The 19128-nt window shown below is 38.8% G+C and overlaps 1 protein-coding gene across 2 annotated transcripts in view; it reads right to left on the reverse strand.

Moving 5' to 3' along the window:
* Window positions 1-1192: 1192 nt before the first annotated feature.
* Window positions 1193-19128, reverse strand: part of LOC135139429 (uncharacterized) — a 229932-nt gene continuing 211996 nt past the window's right edge. The window contains exons 11-19 of one of the 2 annotated variants that reach the window (XM_064069656.1): window positions 15568-16229; window positions 11405-11455; window positions 10220-10942; window positions 9469-9888; window positions 6220-6450; window positions 4154-5349; window positions 2646-4106; window positions 2508-2596; window positions 1193-2361 (exon numbers count right to left, since the gene is read on the reverse strand). In XM_064069656.1, the coding sequence (XP_063925726.1) occupies window positions 2064-2361; window positions 2508-2596; window positions 2646-4106; window positions 4154-5349; window positions 6220-6450; window positions 9469-9888; window positions 10220-10942; window positions 11405-11455; window positions 15568-16229 (5131 nt within the window). In that variant the 3' untranslated portion in view covers window positions 1193-2063. The remainder of the gene's footprint in view (window positions 2362-2507; window positions 2597-2645; window positions 4107-4153; window positions 5350-6219; window positions 6451-9468; window positions 9889-10219; window positions 10943-11404; window positions 11456-15567; window positions 16230-19128) is intronic. The other variant, XM_064069657.1, reaches the window with a different exon arrangement.

The raw sequence follows: 19128 nt of genomic DNA on the forward strand, positions 1-19128 counted from the left end.
CGAAGTACATATAAAAATTTAAAAAACGAAAAACACGAAAACCAAATCGCTCTTTTGGATCTCGATGGCAATAAAATTGCTTGAAGCTGTTGCAACTTTAGTACCATCAAAATCCCTAGAAAAATATGAGAAGACCTATAATATTTTCGATTCTTGGAGGACCTCGAAGAAAGTGAGAAATATTGACGAAGAAGTTATCCTTGCTTTTTTCCATGAAAAGGTTAGTTTTGCCAAATACATTCATTTAATGTTCTATAAGTGTTCCTATTTTTATGCCTACAGGTTGAAAAGTTGAAATTTTCCACACTGGTCAACATACTCCATGTTAAAAAGCACGCTGAGGGTAAAAGAAAACATGGCGGTCGACCACAACAGCGGAAGGATATATAGAAGAAAGTATAAATTATTTATTATACTGCATAATAAATAATAAACTAAAAACTTCACAAATGATTTTTGATCAGACATCTTGGTCATCAGCTAGCAAATGCCAGGGTTCACGAAATACCATCATATTGTCCGCTGAATTACAACTCGTTCCTGCTTGTCATTCGTCACCTTCTGAAGTTCATCAATCATTACTAGCCTTTAATGGTTCAAATTGTTCAAGTATTACATTTTCTAATCTTAACAATTGTAGTTTTAATATTTATTCAAATAAATAATAATTGGATTTGTCATCTTGTTGCTATATAAAGAAAAGTGTTGCTATAATAAAGAAAAATGTTTTTTTTTTAGGATTTGGTATAAAGAAATCTAGTCAATTTCCATGGAGTGTTCGAAAAATAAATTTGGTTAATCACGTTTGCATGATATATTTCGGTGTAACTATTGTTGTTTATTCAAAAAAACATTGTGAACAGAATTAGAAAATTGATGGATTTAGGCGACGTATTACCCGAAAATGTTAAAAATGGGGCGAGTCAAGCATTAAACATTTTAAATAAAACCGGTAAATTAAATTAACACAACAATCCTTTTTTTTTAATTTTTTGTTTTGTTTTTATTCTTATCTCGAAATTTAAATCTCAAATTCAGGGCACCATGGGCTAACCACCAGTGTTATTATTATATTCTAAATTATTAATTGAGGTAATTTTTTGGAGTGAAAAGAAAGCTATGATTTGAGAGAGTAAACAGGAGTGGGGGGGGGGGGTGAGATAAATCACTCTGATAAGAAAAACAAGCACTTTATTAAAATTTCGATGAGTACAGCAAATAAACAACATAGAAAATATATATTTTTAAATGCATGGCCTAATGAAAGACTTCTTAAGTTTTACGAATAAGTCACAAAGAAAAGTAGTTGTTTAGTAAAGAGTGCGCAATTCTACATATTATAATTGCTCGTTTGTGCCGAAAAGACTCTTGCTCCCTTCATAATATTGCTGTAGAAGTTACAGTGTAGTAGTAGAGGTCTATCACAGTGGTATCAACGAATAACGATACCCGTATGACAATAACATGTGGGAGTACAAACGGGGACTGGACATGAACAGTGCAAATACAAATACATCATGAACGAACAAAGAATGGCTAAAATTTAAATAGTAGAAAATCAGTCTCATGTACAAGCCCTTCTATGTGTTCCTCTTGAACCAGGTCAGCTTGAATTTTGGGTGAATCCCTCGGGGAACCATTTTGAATGTCATGGACGACATATTTACATTTATTACAGTATAACATTTTACGCGTTCGTCGAAAAATCGAAGCAACGGTGTCGACGTAACTAATCCAAGTTTGCTTCGGTTGTTCGACCAACGTTCGATGGAACAAACAAACAAGAACGAAACAATGTGCAACATTTAACAACAACGCGTTTTGAGCATTAAATGAATATATACCCATTATAAATTCGATAAATGCTTTACATTTCAACAAGCTTCGAGATTTCTCCACTTTTAAAATATTGCGTTCATAAGTTAAAAATTACATTTATGATTGTTCGATGTTTTAGAATATATTATTAATTTATTCGTTTTTTGTTTCTTCGTTATTTACCTATCAGTACATTGTGTTTTAATAAAAATTATTTTAAAGTACGATTATTGAAAACACTTATTTTAATCGGAATGACCGTTTCCTGTTATCACGATCCGTTTCCAGGATTTCTCTTCTTGTTGGGGAAGTAACAGTTCACCACGTTTGTACCTCGCTCGTTTTGTTTTGCATTTTTGACCGCTGCTGGGTAATTTTCCTATGCTACTGCTTTTTCGGATTTCTATCTTGGGGCCTTTCGATTGCTGGAGGAGAGGGGATGTCGCCCGTGGAGACTCGTCGTCGCCGCCACTGTCCAAGCTATCCGACGGACTGATGGTGCGCTCTCTTCGTTTCAGGCTCAGTTCCAACCTTCGCAGAAATCTGGAAGTTAGTAAGTGAAAAAACTTATGATTACAATTTTCGAAACCGTCTCTTTTGCTCTATTCTTCTTTCTATTTCACTAAACTATCAACGAAACTACATTCCTAGGCGGTCGGGATTTGAACCTAACACTAAACTTTACTCACCTAATCTGATGACTGATCGCTCTCAAGCGACTAATCTTTTGATGTTTCGCCACCTCAGCCGGCTTTGGCAACATCGCAGTATTAACATCCTGTAACACACAACAATCAGTCTCTCCCTTCACCCACCCCAATACGTACATCGTATTCCCCTTCATGCATTTTTTGTTGGCACTTGTCATCCAACCAATCGATAGGCGAAGACCACCTAATAGTGTCAGGACTAGGACTCGAACTCGACATCTTAACCTCTCGACACGAATTTAAACTATCCGAACTAGAACTCGAACTAACTACTTGCGAACGCGTTACCCTGCGCTTAGGACTAAGCTTCCTCGGCGGGGGCACCTTGAAATAATTGTCTTTACACGGAACATCTAGGTGGTTGTGCGGCGAAAGTGGATTGGTCGGTTTTGTGGGACTCGGGGTTTTGCAGTTCCTCAGCAGCTTCTTCTCTCGTTTCCTGCTGGTTTTCTTGTGTTGGGTGCTCGTCATCACATTTACTTTATCCGTACTAGGGAAGTCGTAGAGGCCATCAGAGTCTGTGAAAGGGAGCAAGTCTTTGTGTCTTCCGTAGAACTGAGGGGAGAACCTCCCGATGCCGCTGCGGTCACTCAAAGGGCTTTCACTGCGCGAACTCATCGGGCTCAAGAGTTTTTCGCAGCCGGAAGGGTCGCACTGAACCACGATGGAAGGGAGCTGGAGGGTTTTCATTCCACATGGTGGCGGCAAAAGCCGCTCCATCGTATCCTCCAAACTCTTCGCTTTCACAGGAACCATAGGTATCTCTAAAAGAGTCTTGTTTTCACCTTCACTGACCATGAACACTTCTAGTTCTTTCGCACTCTTTAGGTCACCCTCTTCGATTTTTTCATCTATGTGATCCGTCCCGATTCCTTCGTCATTCGATTCTAGAAGAGGATCGTCGGATAGCGTTTCCGAATCAGACCTCCCCCTTCTTTGATCCTGCTGGTTTTTAATCTCTCCTTTCTCGTTCCCGCTTGTGTTGGCCTTCAAAACCGGCGAAGGTCTCCTGTGTGACGTGCCTGATCCGGGAGGCCCTTGATCCTCCATTTCCGAAGGACACAACGGATTACTCGACCCACATCTCGACGGTCCTGGACTGGCCATCGAACTATATCCAGATGAACTCAAGTTGGATTCTGATGCGTTGTGGTCTCCTCGGGCCCCCATGGGAAAAGGACTCAAGTAGGTCATCCCTCCCGTCGCCCCTCCAAGATGAGCCGCAGCTTTGTTCGCGGGTGATATGGATTCGGCGTCTGATTCGGCTTCGCTCATGTTACAAGTGATGGTTATCATGGGGGGTGCGCACGGGAGGTCCAACGAGTTGGGCTTGTCGAGGTCCTTGTAGAGTTTGCGGGTTAGTTTCGGCGGGGGAAACTGGAAAGAGGGCTCCTGCAGGTGCGATTTTTGGGGAGGGGGAGAACCTGGAAAGCCGGGTGTACCTGAGAAGAGGATGGACGGGGGTTTGGAATGAGTAGGCGAAGGGGTTTGGATTGTCAGCATGGGGATGACGAGGGGGTGAGCTTGCGACGAGCAGGACGATGAGGCGGAGGTTTGGCCGAGAGGTGGTGGGCGAGCCTGGAACACAAAATTAGTTGTGTTGAAATAATAACGATGATTGTTACCTTCGCTCGCATCCCGGCACTGTTCTGCTGCATGGCCGCCGCCTCCTCCAGGATGAACCCATCCTCCGCTTGGGGATCGATCGCGATGTCCTGCGTGCACGGCACGTCGTCGTCGTCGTCCCCGTCGCTAATCGAAATATTCGGCAGCTCCACCGAGATCCTGTCGTCGCTCATCTCCGCATCCTCCACGGAAGAAAGAGTGGTCCGTCGCATGATGGGCGTGAGCGCCGGCGACGGCATCGGCGAGGGTAACGGCGTAGGCATCTCCCTAATGGGCGAAAGGCACTTATTGATTGTGCTCGGTATCTCTAAGAGTATCGTGGGCGGATGCAGCAGATTACTGCCGCAACTCGACGACTTGTGTGCGCTCAGTGGATCCAGAACCGGCACCTCGATGGTGCTCTGGTGGTGCATGATGGGGCTCTCCGGTGCCCCGCTCGAGAACGACACCGGCGACGTGGACGACTCGTCGTCGCCCGCAATATCATCCTGCGGAGACGACGCCGTAGGCGTCGTCGACGGCGACACTTTCAGCGACGGCGGCAAATTCACCCCCGCCGAGCTCGTCGAGAAGTTCCGGAACATCGCCAGGATAGAATCGGCACTAGCTGGCTTCTGCCTCCCCGCGAAGCGATTACCCTGCCCCGCTCTCACCTGGCCCGACCTCAGCAAGTCGGACACGCTCGAGCTCAGCGCGCTGGGAATCGCGAGGTCTGAGCTCGTGAACGAGTCGCTACCTTGGTTGCTTGAGGTACTATTAGGCGAGCGCGCATCCACGTTCGGGGACGGCGGCGTGCTCGAGGGCCGCGCCGCCGCCCCCGCGAACACGCACCCGAGCCGGCCGCTTTGCATGATACCCAACTCCATCTCCGAGCCCGAGCTCATCTCCGCGGATACTTTGTTCAGCAATCGGGCGAAAGTCACTTTCTTCTCGAGCTTGGGGTCGCTGAGGGCGGTCTGGAGGCTGTCTCCGCCGAATTTCGTCTCCTTCGTGGCTTCGGCGTCCGTGCCATCGGTTTTCTGCTCGTTTTCTTTCAGTTTGCGCTCGCTCATCTGCATTAGCTCGCCGAGGCTCACTTTGCGGGAGAGCTGCTTGTTGTTGGGGGAGATGAGTTGTTGGAGGATCTGCTTCTTCTCGGCGGCGTTTTTCTTAGTGGGGGTGGAGTTGTTGCGTTTCTTTTTTGGAGAAGGTGTGCCTGGAAGGTACGCGGAGATTGTTATTGAGGTGTGGTTGAGAGTGGGGACGTCACACAAGCCACATACTATTGTATGGAGGTTACGGGGGTAACCGTTTTAGAGGATAAGGCGAAAATGTTGCTGGTCTGATCTAGCGGTGGATAAATTTTAACTTTGCGGTGAAGGTTTGACTAGAGTGCTGTGAAATTCTGGTTAGGAAGGTAGGGAAAGTGAATACAAGGTGTGCTCAATTATATAATAATTATCTCTTTCATTGTAATTAATTTAATAACAATTAAAATGTTAAAAAGTGCATGCATGATTATGATTTCCATGAAAGCATAATTTCACTAGTCGATATCTGAAAAATTTCCCAATCCGATTGGTTCAAATATTTGAAATGCGATTTTCAAGTAAATTTTCCGTGGGAGTGAAAATTTAGACATTCTTAAACTAAAGGAAGCTAAGTGTGAAACACAATGCTGTAGAACTGTGTAGAACTACTAATGAAAATCTTGGCCGCTTTTTCTGTTTCAACGTCGTTGTTATCCAGAATAGAGCACTCCAGTCAGCCCCACAATGCCGGTCTAGCAGCTGATAAAACCAGCGATATCTTCGCACTGTTTTGACGCTTTTCACTATGCTTTTAGCATATGTACAATAGCTTTTGTGGTGTATGTACAATAGCTGTCGTCGGTGCGACGGGTATACAAGTTAAAGGTAGTGTGCAACCTACCAGCCACACGCAACAAGGTAGTGAGGATAATAAAGGGGCATTCTGGTCTACGACAACAGAGACAGAGAGAGTAAAGAAGAGAGAGTAAGTGAACAAGTAAGTATATAGAGTAGTAAGGTGTGTCGACATTAACAGCTCAGGCACCAGGCCTTACGTCTCGGGGGAGGTTTTAGCAAATCGTCCAAACTAAACGTTCGGGCGGTGGCCGGCACGTAGCCGCTGGCGTGTGGACTGGTCAGGCTGAGGATGGATGGCTTGCGGATACCGAGGCGGCCGAATAGAGAACGGGGCGCCGTCGGACCTGGGCTGGGGGTCACCGTCACCGAAGCCGCCCCTGACGCCACGGCGAGCTGTTCACGAACGGACGAACTTCGCAGTGATGATACTGAAACATGCGAGACACATCAGTACTAAAGGGCAGTCTGTGATTGGTCCTGCATGGGTGTTAAAAGAAATGTATGTAGGTGGTTTCAGTGAAACGCTATACGCACGAAACTGTCATTATTATTTATTTTTTGACTATTGTAATTTTCTTATCTTGTGTTTTAGCGAGTTTTTGTCGCCAAGACAGTGGTATATTGGAAAGATAGCATAAGTTTTAAAATGGTAGATTCTGGATTTCGTAGTCAACAAAATGCACTTGAAGCGATTGGTATACACATAACTGATAAAAAGGTAAACGTTATTGCCTCTAAATTATGCCTTTGATGAGTTTCTGTTTTTACTGAACTTTTTGAAAAACAATCCCGAATTAAGTCAATTATATCACACAATTAAAATGTGTTATAATTTAAAGTCACAGTATCTAGATTTGCAATTTTTTAAAACAGCATAATAAAGCTTGAAAGGTAATGTTTCTCAAGTTTTTTTAGCGAATTTCTTGAATCTACAAAGGTCAGAATGTGGAAAATATACCCAATCGTCTCCTTTTCGCAAAATAAGTTTATTCAGCATATCGCAATTGCAAAAGACGATCGGAATGGTTAAACAAGTGGAAATATACTTCAGAACTCATAAAATACAACAAAAATAAGATTTTTCGCTAAAATTTGACGGTTTTCACAGTATTTTCGGGTCTGTAAGGTGCCGGAAGCACTAGAAAGCATAAGAAAAAGTTTGAAAACTAACATTTCTGAACTTTTTTAACGAATTTTTGGAATTTACAAACGTCAGAATATGGAAAATGTACTCAAACGTCTCCTTTTCGCAAAACAAGTGTAATTATACACATCCTAAGTGCGTCATTACGATCAGAATCGTCAAAACAAGTCGAAATATATTTAAAAACTTATAAAATTTGAAGTTTTCCTTGGTATTTTCGGGCCCATTGGGTGCCAAAACGCTAGAGAATACTGGAAGAACCTCAAAAAATTCGACAAAAGTAAGATTTCTAACTAAAATTTGATGGTTTTCTTGGTATTTTCGGGCCAGTTGGGTGCCGGAAAAGCTAGAAATTACAAAGAAAATCTTGAAGGGCAAAATTGCTGATTTTTTTTAACAAATTCTTTGAATCTACGAATGCCAAAATGTGGAAAATATACCCAAACGTCTCCTTTTCGCAAAATAAGTGTAATTATACACATCCTAAGTGCGTCGTAACGATCAGGATCCTCAAAACAACTCGAAATATACTTAAAAACTCATCAAATTACAAAAATAAGAATTCTAGCGAAAATTTGATGGTTTCCTAGATATTTTCGGGCCAGCGGGGTACCGGAAACACTAGAAAATACAAGAAAGATCTTGAAAACCAACATTTCCAAAGTTTTTTTGACGAATTTCTGGCATGTACAAACGCCAGAATGTAGAAAATATACCCAATTGTCTCCTTTTTGCAAAATATTTAAGTCAATTATGCACATCGTAAGTTATGACGATCAGAATAGTCAAAACAAGTGGAAATATTTTTAAAAACTTATAAAATTTGATGGTTTCCTTGGTATTTTCAGGCCCGTTGGATGCCAAAATGCTAGAAAATAGTGGAAACATTTTTAAAAGTAACATTTCTGAAATTTTTTAAAGAATTTCTTGAATCTGTTAACACTCGATTGTGGAAAATATATCCAATGGTCTCCAAGTGTATCATGACGATCAGAATCATTAAAACAAGTCTAAATATACTTCAGAACTCATAAAATTCGACAAAAATAAGATTTCTAGCTAAAATTTGGCGGGTTCTTTGGCATTTTCGGGCCCGTATAAGTTAAGTATCACTTAATTTAACATCGTAGATTTCAACTTTTATTTTGTAAACGTTGCAGAAGCAGGTTCCACATGATCGAAAAAAAATGTCTTCTAATCAGCCATGGAATTAACTTTTTAAAAAACTCTGGTGGCAGTACAACGAAATTATCTGTCACTTTGACATTTGTATTGTACGTATAATAAAAACTGCTTGATTCAGAACAAAACATTTTTATTACCCAAAATTATTACCAGAATGGAGCGAAACAATAAAACGGGTAAGGGTCTTACTCTATAACAAAATGCGTAGAAAAATTTCGCGGGTAATTGATACATAACCTCAAAAACAAACATGTGGCACTGCAAATTTTTCCGACATATATCTTTTTAAAATTAATTCCACAGCCGGCTAGACAGCGTTCTTTTTCGGTCATCTGGTACCACATGATCAGAAATGACGGAGTCTGTTGGCAATCCTGGAGTTTTGTGACACTTTCTATAATTTCTGGTATTCAAGATTGACAGATTGTTGATATTTTTAAATTTTCAAGATATAAAAACACAACCTAAATTTATTGCATGTCATGCAGAATTATTTCTGTTATACTAACATAACTGTAAGAAAAGTTCACATTTTTATATAAAAAGTATTGCCAACTCAATCAGTTCTGATGACGCGGTATTAGAAGCACAAACTAATGAGAACCAATTGATATATAAGTACAAAAATTCTACAAAATTGATGATGAAACATGTGAAAAATCATTCTCACAGAAGGGAAAACAGACATTTGACGCCACATAAAATTTCGTCCATCTAACAGTAAACATAAATAACAAAATGAAGAGAGCAGAGAAATTAACAATCGGGTAAAGAAACATAGCAGAAACGCTGGAGGAAAAATGGGGACAAAATGTGCAGAAAAAACAAACAAAGAAATCATGGAACTGTACAACAACCTTTCAATAGCTAAGGTACATCGAAAGTTCCCAGAAACCAGAGTGATGAAAGAAAATATTAAAAGAAGAAGCATTACGAAACAACGAAGAGGAACATAACATCCACAAAAATTTTTGCCCGAGGCACCCTGATGAGTTCTTATAACATTTTTTTTTAACATATTGACACAACTCTTCTATAGCGCTTCACTGAAACCCTTTCCGTTTTATCACTGTTATCATCATTATTATTGTTAGTGAATAAACAAATCTTTTCGTACTCGTGCTCCTGTTCCTGTCGTTGTCCTCGTTCAGCAGCTTCTCGATCTTCTCGGGGAAGTGCCTCTTCGCGCACCACACCAGCCCTATGACTGCCATCACCACGAACACCGTCATCAGCCCCAGCCAGAAGGGCTCGTGGAACATCCTCTCACTCAGCGGCTTGTAGGGTATGTGCTGCATCTTTTTCTCGCACCTGGGGCCCTCCCACCAGGCGTGACAGCGGCACTGGAAGCCGTCGCCGCGTTCGATGCAGACTCCACGACTCTCGCAGGGGTTGCCCTCGCAGGGTTTCCTCTTCTGTTCGCACGTGGGGCCAATGTATCCGGTCTTGCAGTGGCACTTGTAGCTGGAGTTGGTGAGCTCGCACGTTCCGAAGACGCAGGGTTGGAGTTCGCATTTGGTGAGGGCGCACAGAAGGCCTAAAAGAGGAGATTTGATCGGTTAGATAGACTTAATTGAAGATTAGGGATTAAATGGAAACGGGAGAGGAAATATAATAATTAGTCTTTTAGGTCTTAGGGAGTATTTTAGACGCTCGGGTTTAATGAAAATATTGATTGTGGAAGGGAACAATAGTGGCGTGGAGGCGGGGGGCGGGAATACGGAAAGACGTGGAAATGGTGGGAATGTTAACGTGAAAATTGTTATAATTAAACAAATGAAGAAAATTGGTGTGTCCCTGGGATTTAGATCGAACGAGGTACAATTCGGCAGCAGAACGTTTTTACGTGATTTTAGACAAAACTTTACCTGTGAAATGTCCAATACACTGGCAAAAGCTGCGATTTTCTTTCGTCATGCACTTCCCTCCGTTCTGACACGGATTCGGCTCGCAAGCCTCCACTTCTCCGTCCTTGTGTCTCAACAGCTTCGCCTTAAACAGCACATCCTCCTGAACCCTCAGACTCCCATTCAGCGAAATCCCCACGGCCCCACTTCTCTGCCTCAGATGCAGCGTGTTAAGAAACGAAGTGATCGATATCGGGGTCACCGGAAGCACCGCCTCCTCGCTGCTGGCGTCATAACACATCCTCCAGGTAGTACCGTTAGTGTCGTAATAATTGTCGTAAACTTCTATCACGCCGTTTCCGTCGAGACACTCGGTATCGCTGAGCTTGACGTGGAAGAGCTCCAAAGAAATGACGCATCCCAGAGGTGCGATAAAATGCTGTAGAAAATTAACGTTAAGTGGAGGAGTGTCGGGGTAATTGAGGTGAAGAAGTGCCCCGGACGAGTTGTGCTTTAGGTTGATGAATTTCTCTTCGCTCGCTGTTGTGATGATTTTGTAGATAGCGCGGAATCCTTTACCGGAGGGCTGGTCGCCGGTTCGGAAACTGATCTTCAGACGCTCTTCGGTTGAAAGGAAACTGCCTTCGGTGAGGAGATTTTCCGTCTCGAAGGGTCTGAAAGGGGCGGTTTCTTTGCCGAGGCGCAGCTCGAGGACGGCCGTGTCGGTTAGTTTGATGCTGGAGTCTGAAAATTAGGTATTTGGGTTAAAATTCGGAGAGAGAAAATTTTTACTTGGCTTTAGTTCCAAAACTATTCCTAAATGAGCTTAAATAATTGAACTTTATGTGCATGCTGTTGACTTTGTGTAAAATATTGTGCAACTATTTTTTTAATCCTTTACAAATTATGCAGACTTACAAAGTTAAGTTTGTTAAGGGACAACATGAAACTGACACGTGGAACGAGCGATGAAAATTATGGTTGCTTTTTGGATGATACGATATTTTTCTGCAAGTTTTCTTAGAAAGTTTAATTGTTTCATGGATACAGCAACATTATTTAGAAAAAGTAATATAAGAAAATTTATAAATTTTGTGCACTGAGTTCATTAAATGTAATGAAAATCTTAAAGGTGCATTATTCGGGTAAACTTTTTTAGAAAAAAAAAATGAAAAAGAAGTTATTACAGCAGTGTAAAATTTTTACCTGTTTGGTTATTGTCGTACAAGTTCTTCCCATGTGTGTTGTGTGAGATCTCTAAAATTTAAAAATAGTGTACTTAAAAACTAAATGTTTGACAAAGAACTCTCTTGGGCTTCGGTTAATTTGAGATTGTCTAACAATAAAGACAATATATTTTGTCGAGAACTTTTAAGGTTATTTTGTGTAGGTGGAAAGAAAAAAATTATTGAAGATTCGATAATAATTTTGTTTCTACTTTGTAGGCCTTACATGTATAGGCCATCCACGAAAATAGTTGTTTTACGACTTTGACTCCTTCGTTGCTCTTGTCAACTTTTAGATGTAAATGTACTTAGGTAGTGGTTCTTTGTCATGTTTGCCCCGCACGCCTTTCCTACGCAGGCTTATCTACTTAGAGGTGTTTCAAAAAGTCAAAATTTTAATGTCACTATTTTCGTGGATGGCCTATAAGCTAATTTTAATAATTGCTTTGTCTTAAATTCATACATTAGTCTTTTGAGTAGTTTAGTCGAATCGTTCAAAAAGGTTAATCCTCGGCCAAAATTTCCTCGAAATTAGGAATCTCAGCTTATTTTCGCTACATTTTTTTTCAAATAACTACAAAAAATCCGTTTTTATGTAAAAAATAGTTTGAAAGAAATATACTTTCATCCTTATTGTCACGGCGCTTTTACCATTTTCAGAAAATGGATCATTTTCCGTATTTTTTTTCGGACTACGAATCTGTGTATACTTTATTCGTATAGTAGAAGAAGAACAAACAGAATCAAAGACAGCCATGGAATTTTTAAAGATTTGTCTTTGATAGACTTTTGGTCTTGTCACATTATCTCCAATATTTTTAACTCGGCGCCCAACGATTTTTATATACAAATTTACAGTTGCTTAAATGACCCAAAAGTGGATTGTTTTTTAAGAATTTTTTTTAGTATCACGGATCCATTTGTATCTTATAACGGTCAAAATCACTTGTCATTGCGAAACAATAAACATCGTCAAATCTGTTTAGACAAGCGTAATTTTTGTTGGTTGAAATGTGTATTTGATTTGATTATATTATTTAAAGAAAAGTATGTTTCCTTCTAAGTTATATATTTTTTTATTTAACCGGCAATTAATATTTTCAAAATTTATTTTCATCCCGGCACCTCCACCATTTGTAACTAAAATTATTAATTATAATACGATTTTTAAAAGTTTGAGTATTATTAAACATACGTAAAATAGATGAGATAAACAAAAAAAGGGACAAAATTTGTAATGTTCTTTACGACAAATTTTTATAGCTAATTTAAAATTCGTCAAAATAAAGAGGGGCGGGTGGGCGGGGCTAATTTTATTAGCATGACAGTAACATGATCCACATATTTTTTTGAACCAAACAAATCAGTTATCAAAAAGCATGGACGGGCGGGTGGGGCTAATTTTAACTATTATACATAAGGTATTATGTTGTTTGTTCTTGGTAATATGTTGTTATTCTTTAGACCTGTTTAAAAAGGATGTCGTTGTGGAACTTATTTTAGCAAATTATTATTAAATTATTAATGACTAATTAGTTCATTAAAACATATCAGAATTACCAAGTTAATTCTTCAAACTTTTTTTCAGAAATTTTATATTTTCAAAAGTTTGCTGCAGGGATTTTCTAACCATTTTTTAAGTTCTTTAGAGCCTTCATAACAACGTACCATCTAGCTTTCCGTCATTTTCGGAACACCCGGTATTGTTATTCATAAAAAGTAAACAGAATCAAATTTTGCAAATTTATTTAAGAACCTGTCCTCAATTTAAATTTTTGGTAAGACCTTTTAACTCACATTGCTTTAGTGTTTCTGGTATCATCCCAAAAAAATATTACAATACATGTTAAAAAAACGATGTTTTAAAATTCAATGTTTCATATACCGAGAGCAATGATCAAAATCAGCCATTTTCTTTTTGAAAATTTTTCTTTGGTAGAATTTTCGCCTTTATTATTGTCAATTTTAAAGAATGAGTTCAAAATTATCATAAATCCATGACTGTCTTTGATCGTGTTGTTTATTACTGTCGTGGTACATTAGTGATGTGCTTTCAGTTTTTGATTACAGAGTATATTAGCCCCGCCCACTCACCACTTCTCTTATTTAAACACCAAATTTATCTACTCCGAGAGAAATAATGGCTTTTCTATTGGCAAATAGTGGAATCTATATTTAAAAAAATAGTTAGCTCCAGCCACCCGCCCCTTCTCTATTTCAAGGGCTTATATCATTTCCCTTCACTTTATTTTGGCAAATACAAGGATAAAAAAAATACATAAAATTAACCCCGCCCACCCACCCCTCCCTTTTTAAAAACCAAATTCATTTGCTTTAAAATGAAGAGTGGATTTTATACTGGCAAACAGCAGAAATTTTACAAAAGTTTAAGTTAGCACCACCCGCCAGCTGTTTTTCCATTTCAAGGATTCACTTGATTTCCTGTTCGATGAAAGGCGGATTTTAAAATTACTTAGCTCCGCCCATTCGCTATTTTTGTTTGTTTCAATGTCTGATTTCCTTCACTTGGAGAAAAACGGGGTGGAACTTAAGATCATCAAAATTTAAAACTATCCCCACCCATCTGTCATTTCTCCATTTTTTTTATGTTTTATTGCCTATAAGATAAACACTAAACTTAGCCCCGCCTACTTCGATTTCTCTTTTTTTAATGAAAGATTTTATAGGCTTTAATATAAAAGGCAGATCTTAAATTGGTCAAAATTCTGTAATCAGAGAATCAGTTAGTGCCTCACCAAAATTACAATATGTAAGACAAACTGTAAACTTTTAATTTTACGATGACGGTATACATTTTTGAAAAGGACAGGTGAGAAATTTTCATTACAGTAGCAAACAGTAACATTAATCTGGATTCTTAATTAGTAAATTAACTGATGCAAACTGGTGATAGACTTCTTCATGTGATCATGTGTTTGGCGATTGTACTGCATGTATTTACTGCGGATTGTTTGCTATACACTTTAAAGATTAAGTAAGTAGATACTTGACTTTGACTCATATAATATAATAACGGAAAAATAACGACAATCCTTGTGTATCTGCCATTTTTTCAGTATATACAGGGTTGTGATAAAATAATGCACAAAATTCATAAAAAGCGCAGCATTTGCTTTTGAAAAAAATGCAAAAACATGTCAAGCTTTTTATTTTACTCTCCATCTTTTGAAATATGTGAAAAAATTTTACGTCAAATTTGTAAAAGTTATCAATGATTTTTTTTAGAGGAAGGTATAATTTTTGATTGCATTCACTATCTGACACAAACCCAGACGATGATAGACCTGATTGACGGAATTTTCAATATTCTGGGGACTTATACGAGTCATTTCTATTCATGTAAACACGACTTTTTAAATGCCCCCATAAAAAGAATCAAGGGGTGTCAAATCTGGAGACCTAGGTGGACATTCTATTGGTCCACTCCTTCCAATCCACCTTCCATCAAATTGATTATCCAAAAAAAAACCCTTACCTTCACGCCATAATGTGGTGGTGCCCCTTCCTATTGGAACCAAATCTTGCGATTATCAGGAAACGTAGCAATTAAAGCACTACGGTTCTAAGATGATCTAAATATGGATCTGCTGTTAAATTTCCGTGAAAAAAGTATGGGCTTTTTATGAATTTTGTGCATTACTTTATCATAACTCTGTATATTTGATTTGGTAACTTGTGATCCATAATTCTTAAGATTAGAGAAGGCTGTGGAACTACTATTTTGTATTTCTTTGATTAAACCGGTAAGCCTTACAAATGTCATGGTCGAAAAATCAAAGACGTTAAAATCAAAATGGAAAGTCACAAATCAACTGATTTAATGTTGGAATTTAAGATGAACTTTTTGCCACCATGAAATCGTTCGTCGCAATTTTCGGTCCTTTGTTTGAATTTTGACGCGAAAGTTTAATCAAAGAAATGAAAAATATTTCCATAACGTACCCTAAGCTGAAAACTTTTTAATCACCCGTCATATAGATCTGAATGAAATGCAATCAGAATTTGTTATTAAAATATTCTTCAAAAACTAAAACGTTTTAAATTCACGATCCTGTTGACCAACAATTCTTTTTCAATTCCAAAAATTAACAAAGAAAAATCCCAAAATTGTGCAATAGTTACCCTGCAGGAACGTCTTCTCCACATCGTAATCCTCAAACTCCAACCACACTCTCTTCCCCACGGGCGCCAGCACCGTCAGCGCGCAATCCAGTCGCCCCAATATGAAATCCGGATAATTGGGGCTCTTCAACACCCCCTCCTTCGCCGTGAGCGTCTTCTGGTTGCACGACGACACGTCCACCGCGTGCCAACCCAACGAGAACCCGCTGCCGGAAATCGAGTAGTCCGAATGAAACCTCAGCTCGATCTCGTTGCCCTCGGCGACGAAGTTGAACCGGTGCATGTCCGTGTCGTGCACCCCGCAGAACTTGACGGCGTCGCCGCCCTGCGGCCCGCTGCTCAGCTCTACGTAGTCGTAGAGGCACTCCAGCTGGGCCTCGATGTCGATCTTCTGGAACTTGACCACCAGACGGGTGCGGTCCGGACCGAGGATGCGCACGGAGAAGTCCAGGTGGTTGTAGTAGTTCTCGGGGTAACGGGGCGTGGTGAGCGTGCCGTCGCTGCCGTTCACGGTCTTGTTGAAGTTGACGCCGATGCCGGAGAGCTGGTGGCTGGGCTTCTTGCAGACGTAGCCGCCGTGGCTGTTGCAGCGGTAGGACTTCCAATAGAGGCCGCTGGGGAGCATCGGAGTGGGGCTGGGGGTCCACTGGATGCTGAGACACCTGGAAATAATGTGTGGTTTGGTGATGAGGTTTTGTGTAATATTTTGATCGATGAAGAATTTTCGCCGGGGGATGGGCGAGGAAGGTTATATGAAATGTCTGTGGAGGGCGAGGTGAATAGGGGAAGAGGAGCGCGGATATTAAATTGATGTAATTGTTGTTCGGAAAATAAATAATGCATTATTTGATATACATTTTTTAACATTTATATGAGAATTCTCGGATGTGGTTCTAGTGAGGTCGCTATAAATTTCTTTAGGTCTCAGGTTGTATTCTAACCACGAAAAATATTTGAAAAATACTGACTGAATTGGAAAATAACATCTCTCTAAGAAAACAAAGGGCGGGTGGGGCTAGTACTTGCTAAGATAAGACTGATTTTGGCAAATGATATACCGTCTAAGAAAATAAAGGGTGGGGGGTGGGGCTCGTATTTCCTAAGATGAGACTGATTTTGGCAAATGACATACCGTCTAAGAAAATAGTCGACGTGTGGGCGGGGCTAGTACTTCCTAAGATATGACTGATTTTGGCAAATGATATAGCCCTAAGAAAATAGTGGGTGGGTGGGCGGGGCTAATACTTCCTAAGATACGACTGATTTTGGCAAATCACATATCCTCTCTGAAAATAAAGGGCGGGTGGGGCTAATACTTGCTAAGATACGACTGATTTTGGCAAGTGATATACTCTTTAAGAAAATAGAGGGCGGGTGGGCGGGGCTAGTACTTGCTAAGATAAGACTGTTCTTGGCAAATGACATACTCTTTAAGAAAATAATAGACGTGTGGGCGGGGCTAGTCTAAGATATGACTGATTTTGGCACATGATATAGCCCTAAGAAAATAGTGGGTGGGTGGGCGGGGCTAATACTTCCTAAGATACGACTGATTTTGGCAAATCACATATCCTCTATGAAAATAAAGGGCGGGTTGGACTAGTACTTGCTAAGATAAGACTGATTTTGGCAAATGATATAGCCTTAAGAAAATAGTGGGTGGGTGGGCGGGGCTAATAGTTCCTAATATACGACTGATTTTGGCATATCACATATCCTCTATGAAAATAAAGGGCGGGTGGGGCTAGTATTTGCTAAGATAAGACTGATTTTGGGAAATAATAATAATAATAATATATATATTTTTCCAACAGATATATACGTCTACAGTGGAAACACAAGGCACTAATACATAACAAAATAAAATAAAATAAAATAAAATAAATACAAATAAAAGAAAACATAAACTAAAGAAAAAATGTGAAAGTCTAGAAATCGAAAAATCTCAAGTTTCAAAAATCGCGAAAATTGAAAAATGAGGAAAATTGAAGAATTAACAAACTCAAAAATTAAAAAATCGAAATATCGAAAAATTCAAAAGTGCAAACATCGGGAAATTGAAAAATCAAAACATTGAGAAATCGAGAAACGGAAAAGTCGAGTAGTCGAAAAATTGAAAATTCAAAAATCTAAAAAAAAAAAAACAAAAATCGAGAAATCGAAAATTCAAAATTTAAAAAATCGGAAAATTGAAGAATAAAAAAACTGAAAAATCGAAAGATCGAAAGATCGAAAAGCCGAAAAATCGGAAAACCGAGATATGCCATTTCGATTTCTTTTTGTTGTTCTTTCTTCTTCTTGTGATTTTCCCATTTCTCGATTGCTCGACTTTTCGATGTGTCGATTTTTTGATTTTTAAGATTTTCGATATTTCGACTCTTCGATTTTCAATTGAACAATCGAATTATCGAAAAGCCGAAAAATCGGAAAAGCGAGGAATCGAAAAATCGAAACATCTAAGTATTCAAAAACGGAAACATCAGGAAACTGAAAAATGGAAAAGTCGGGAAGTCGAAAAATTGAGAAATCGAAATAGACCAAAATCGAAAAGTCAAAAATTGAAAAATTGAAAAATCAATTTCTGGAATTATCGAGATTTGGATGATTCGATTTTTCGACTGTGTGGAAACACAAGGCACTAATACATAACAAAATAAAATAAAATAAAATAAATACAAATAAAAGAAAACATAAACGAAAGAAAATTTGTATCATAATTAGGAATAATATGCCAGAATTGTTTGTTTTACACTTTTGTTATTAAGCTTGACATGAAATATATCTAAGTTAACACCAAGACAATTGTATAGCCTAAAACATATTAAGAGCGGACAGTTATAGTGATGGAAAGTGTTAGGTACATTATAATAAAAAGTTATTGGTACTCTACAACTTAGTCATGAAGATCGAGAAATCGAAAAATCTAAAATTTCAAAAATCGCGAAAATTGAAAAATCGAAACGTCGAAAAATTATAAAATCGAAAAATCTGAAAACCGAGAAATCGAAACTTCGAAGTATTCAAAAACGGAAACATCGGGAAATTGAAAAATCAAAACATCGAGAAATGGAAAAGTCGAGAAGTCGAAAAATTGAAAAATTGAAAAATTTAAAAAAAAATGAAAAATCGAGAAATTGAAAATTCAAAATTTAAAAAAATCACGAAAATTTAAGAATCAAAAACTCAAAAATTGATAAATAAGAAAATTGAATAATCAACAAAAACCAAAAAATTGAAAAATCGAAACATCGAAAAATTAGAAAATCGAAAAGCTGAAAAATCGGAAAACCGATATATGCCATTTCGATTTTTCTTCTTCTTTCTTTTCCTTCTTCTTCTTTCTTTTTCTTCTTCTTCGTGTGATTTTTCCCATTTCTCGATTTCTCGACTTCAATGTTTCGATTTTTTTTTATTTTTAAAATTTTCGACTTTTCGATTTTCAATTTTTTTTGGAGATAGAAAAATCGAAACATCAAAAATCCGAGAAATCTATAATTTGAAATTTCCAAACTGAAAAATCGAAGAACTGAAAAATCGAAACATGGAAAATTTGAAAAATCG

Source organism: Zophobas morio, unplaced genomic scaffold (genome assembly GCF_036711695.1).
Source record: "Zophobas morio isolate AGI-343-1 ecotype UQ-CSIRO unplaced genomic scaffold, CSIRO_AGI_Zmor_V1 ptg000031l, whole genome shotgun sequence".
Lineage (NCBI taxonomy): Eukaryota > Metazoa > Arthropoda > Insecta > Coleoptera > Tenebrionidae > Zophobas > Zophobas morio.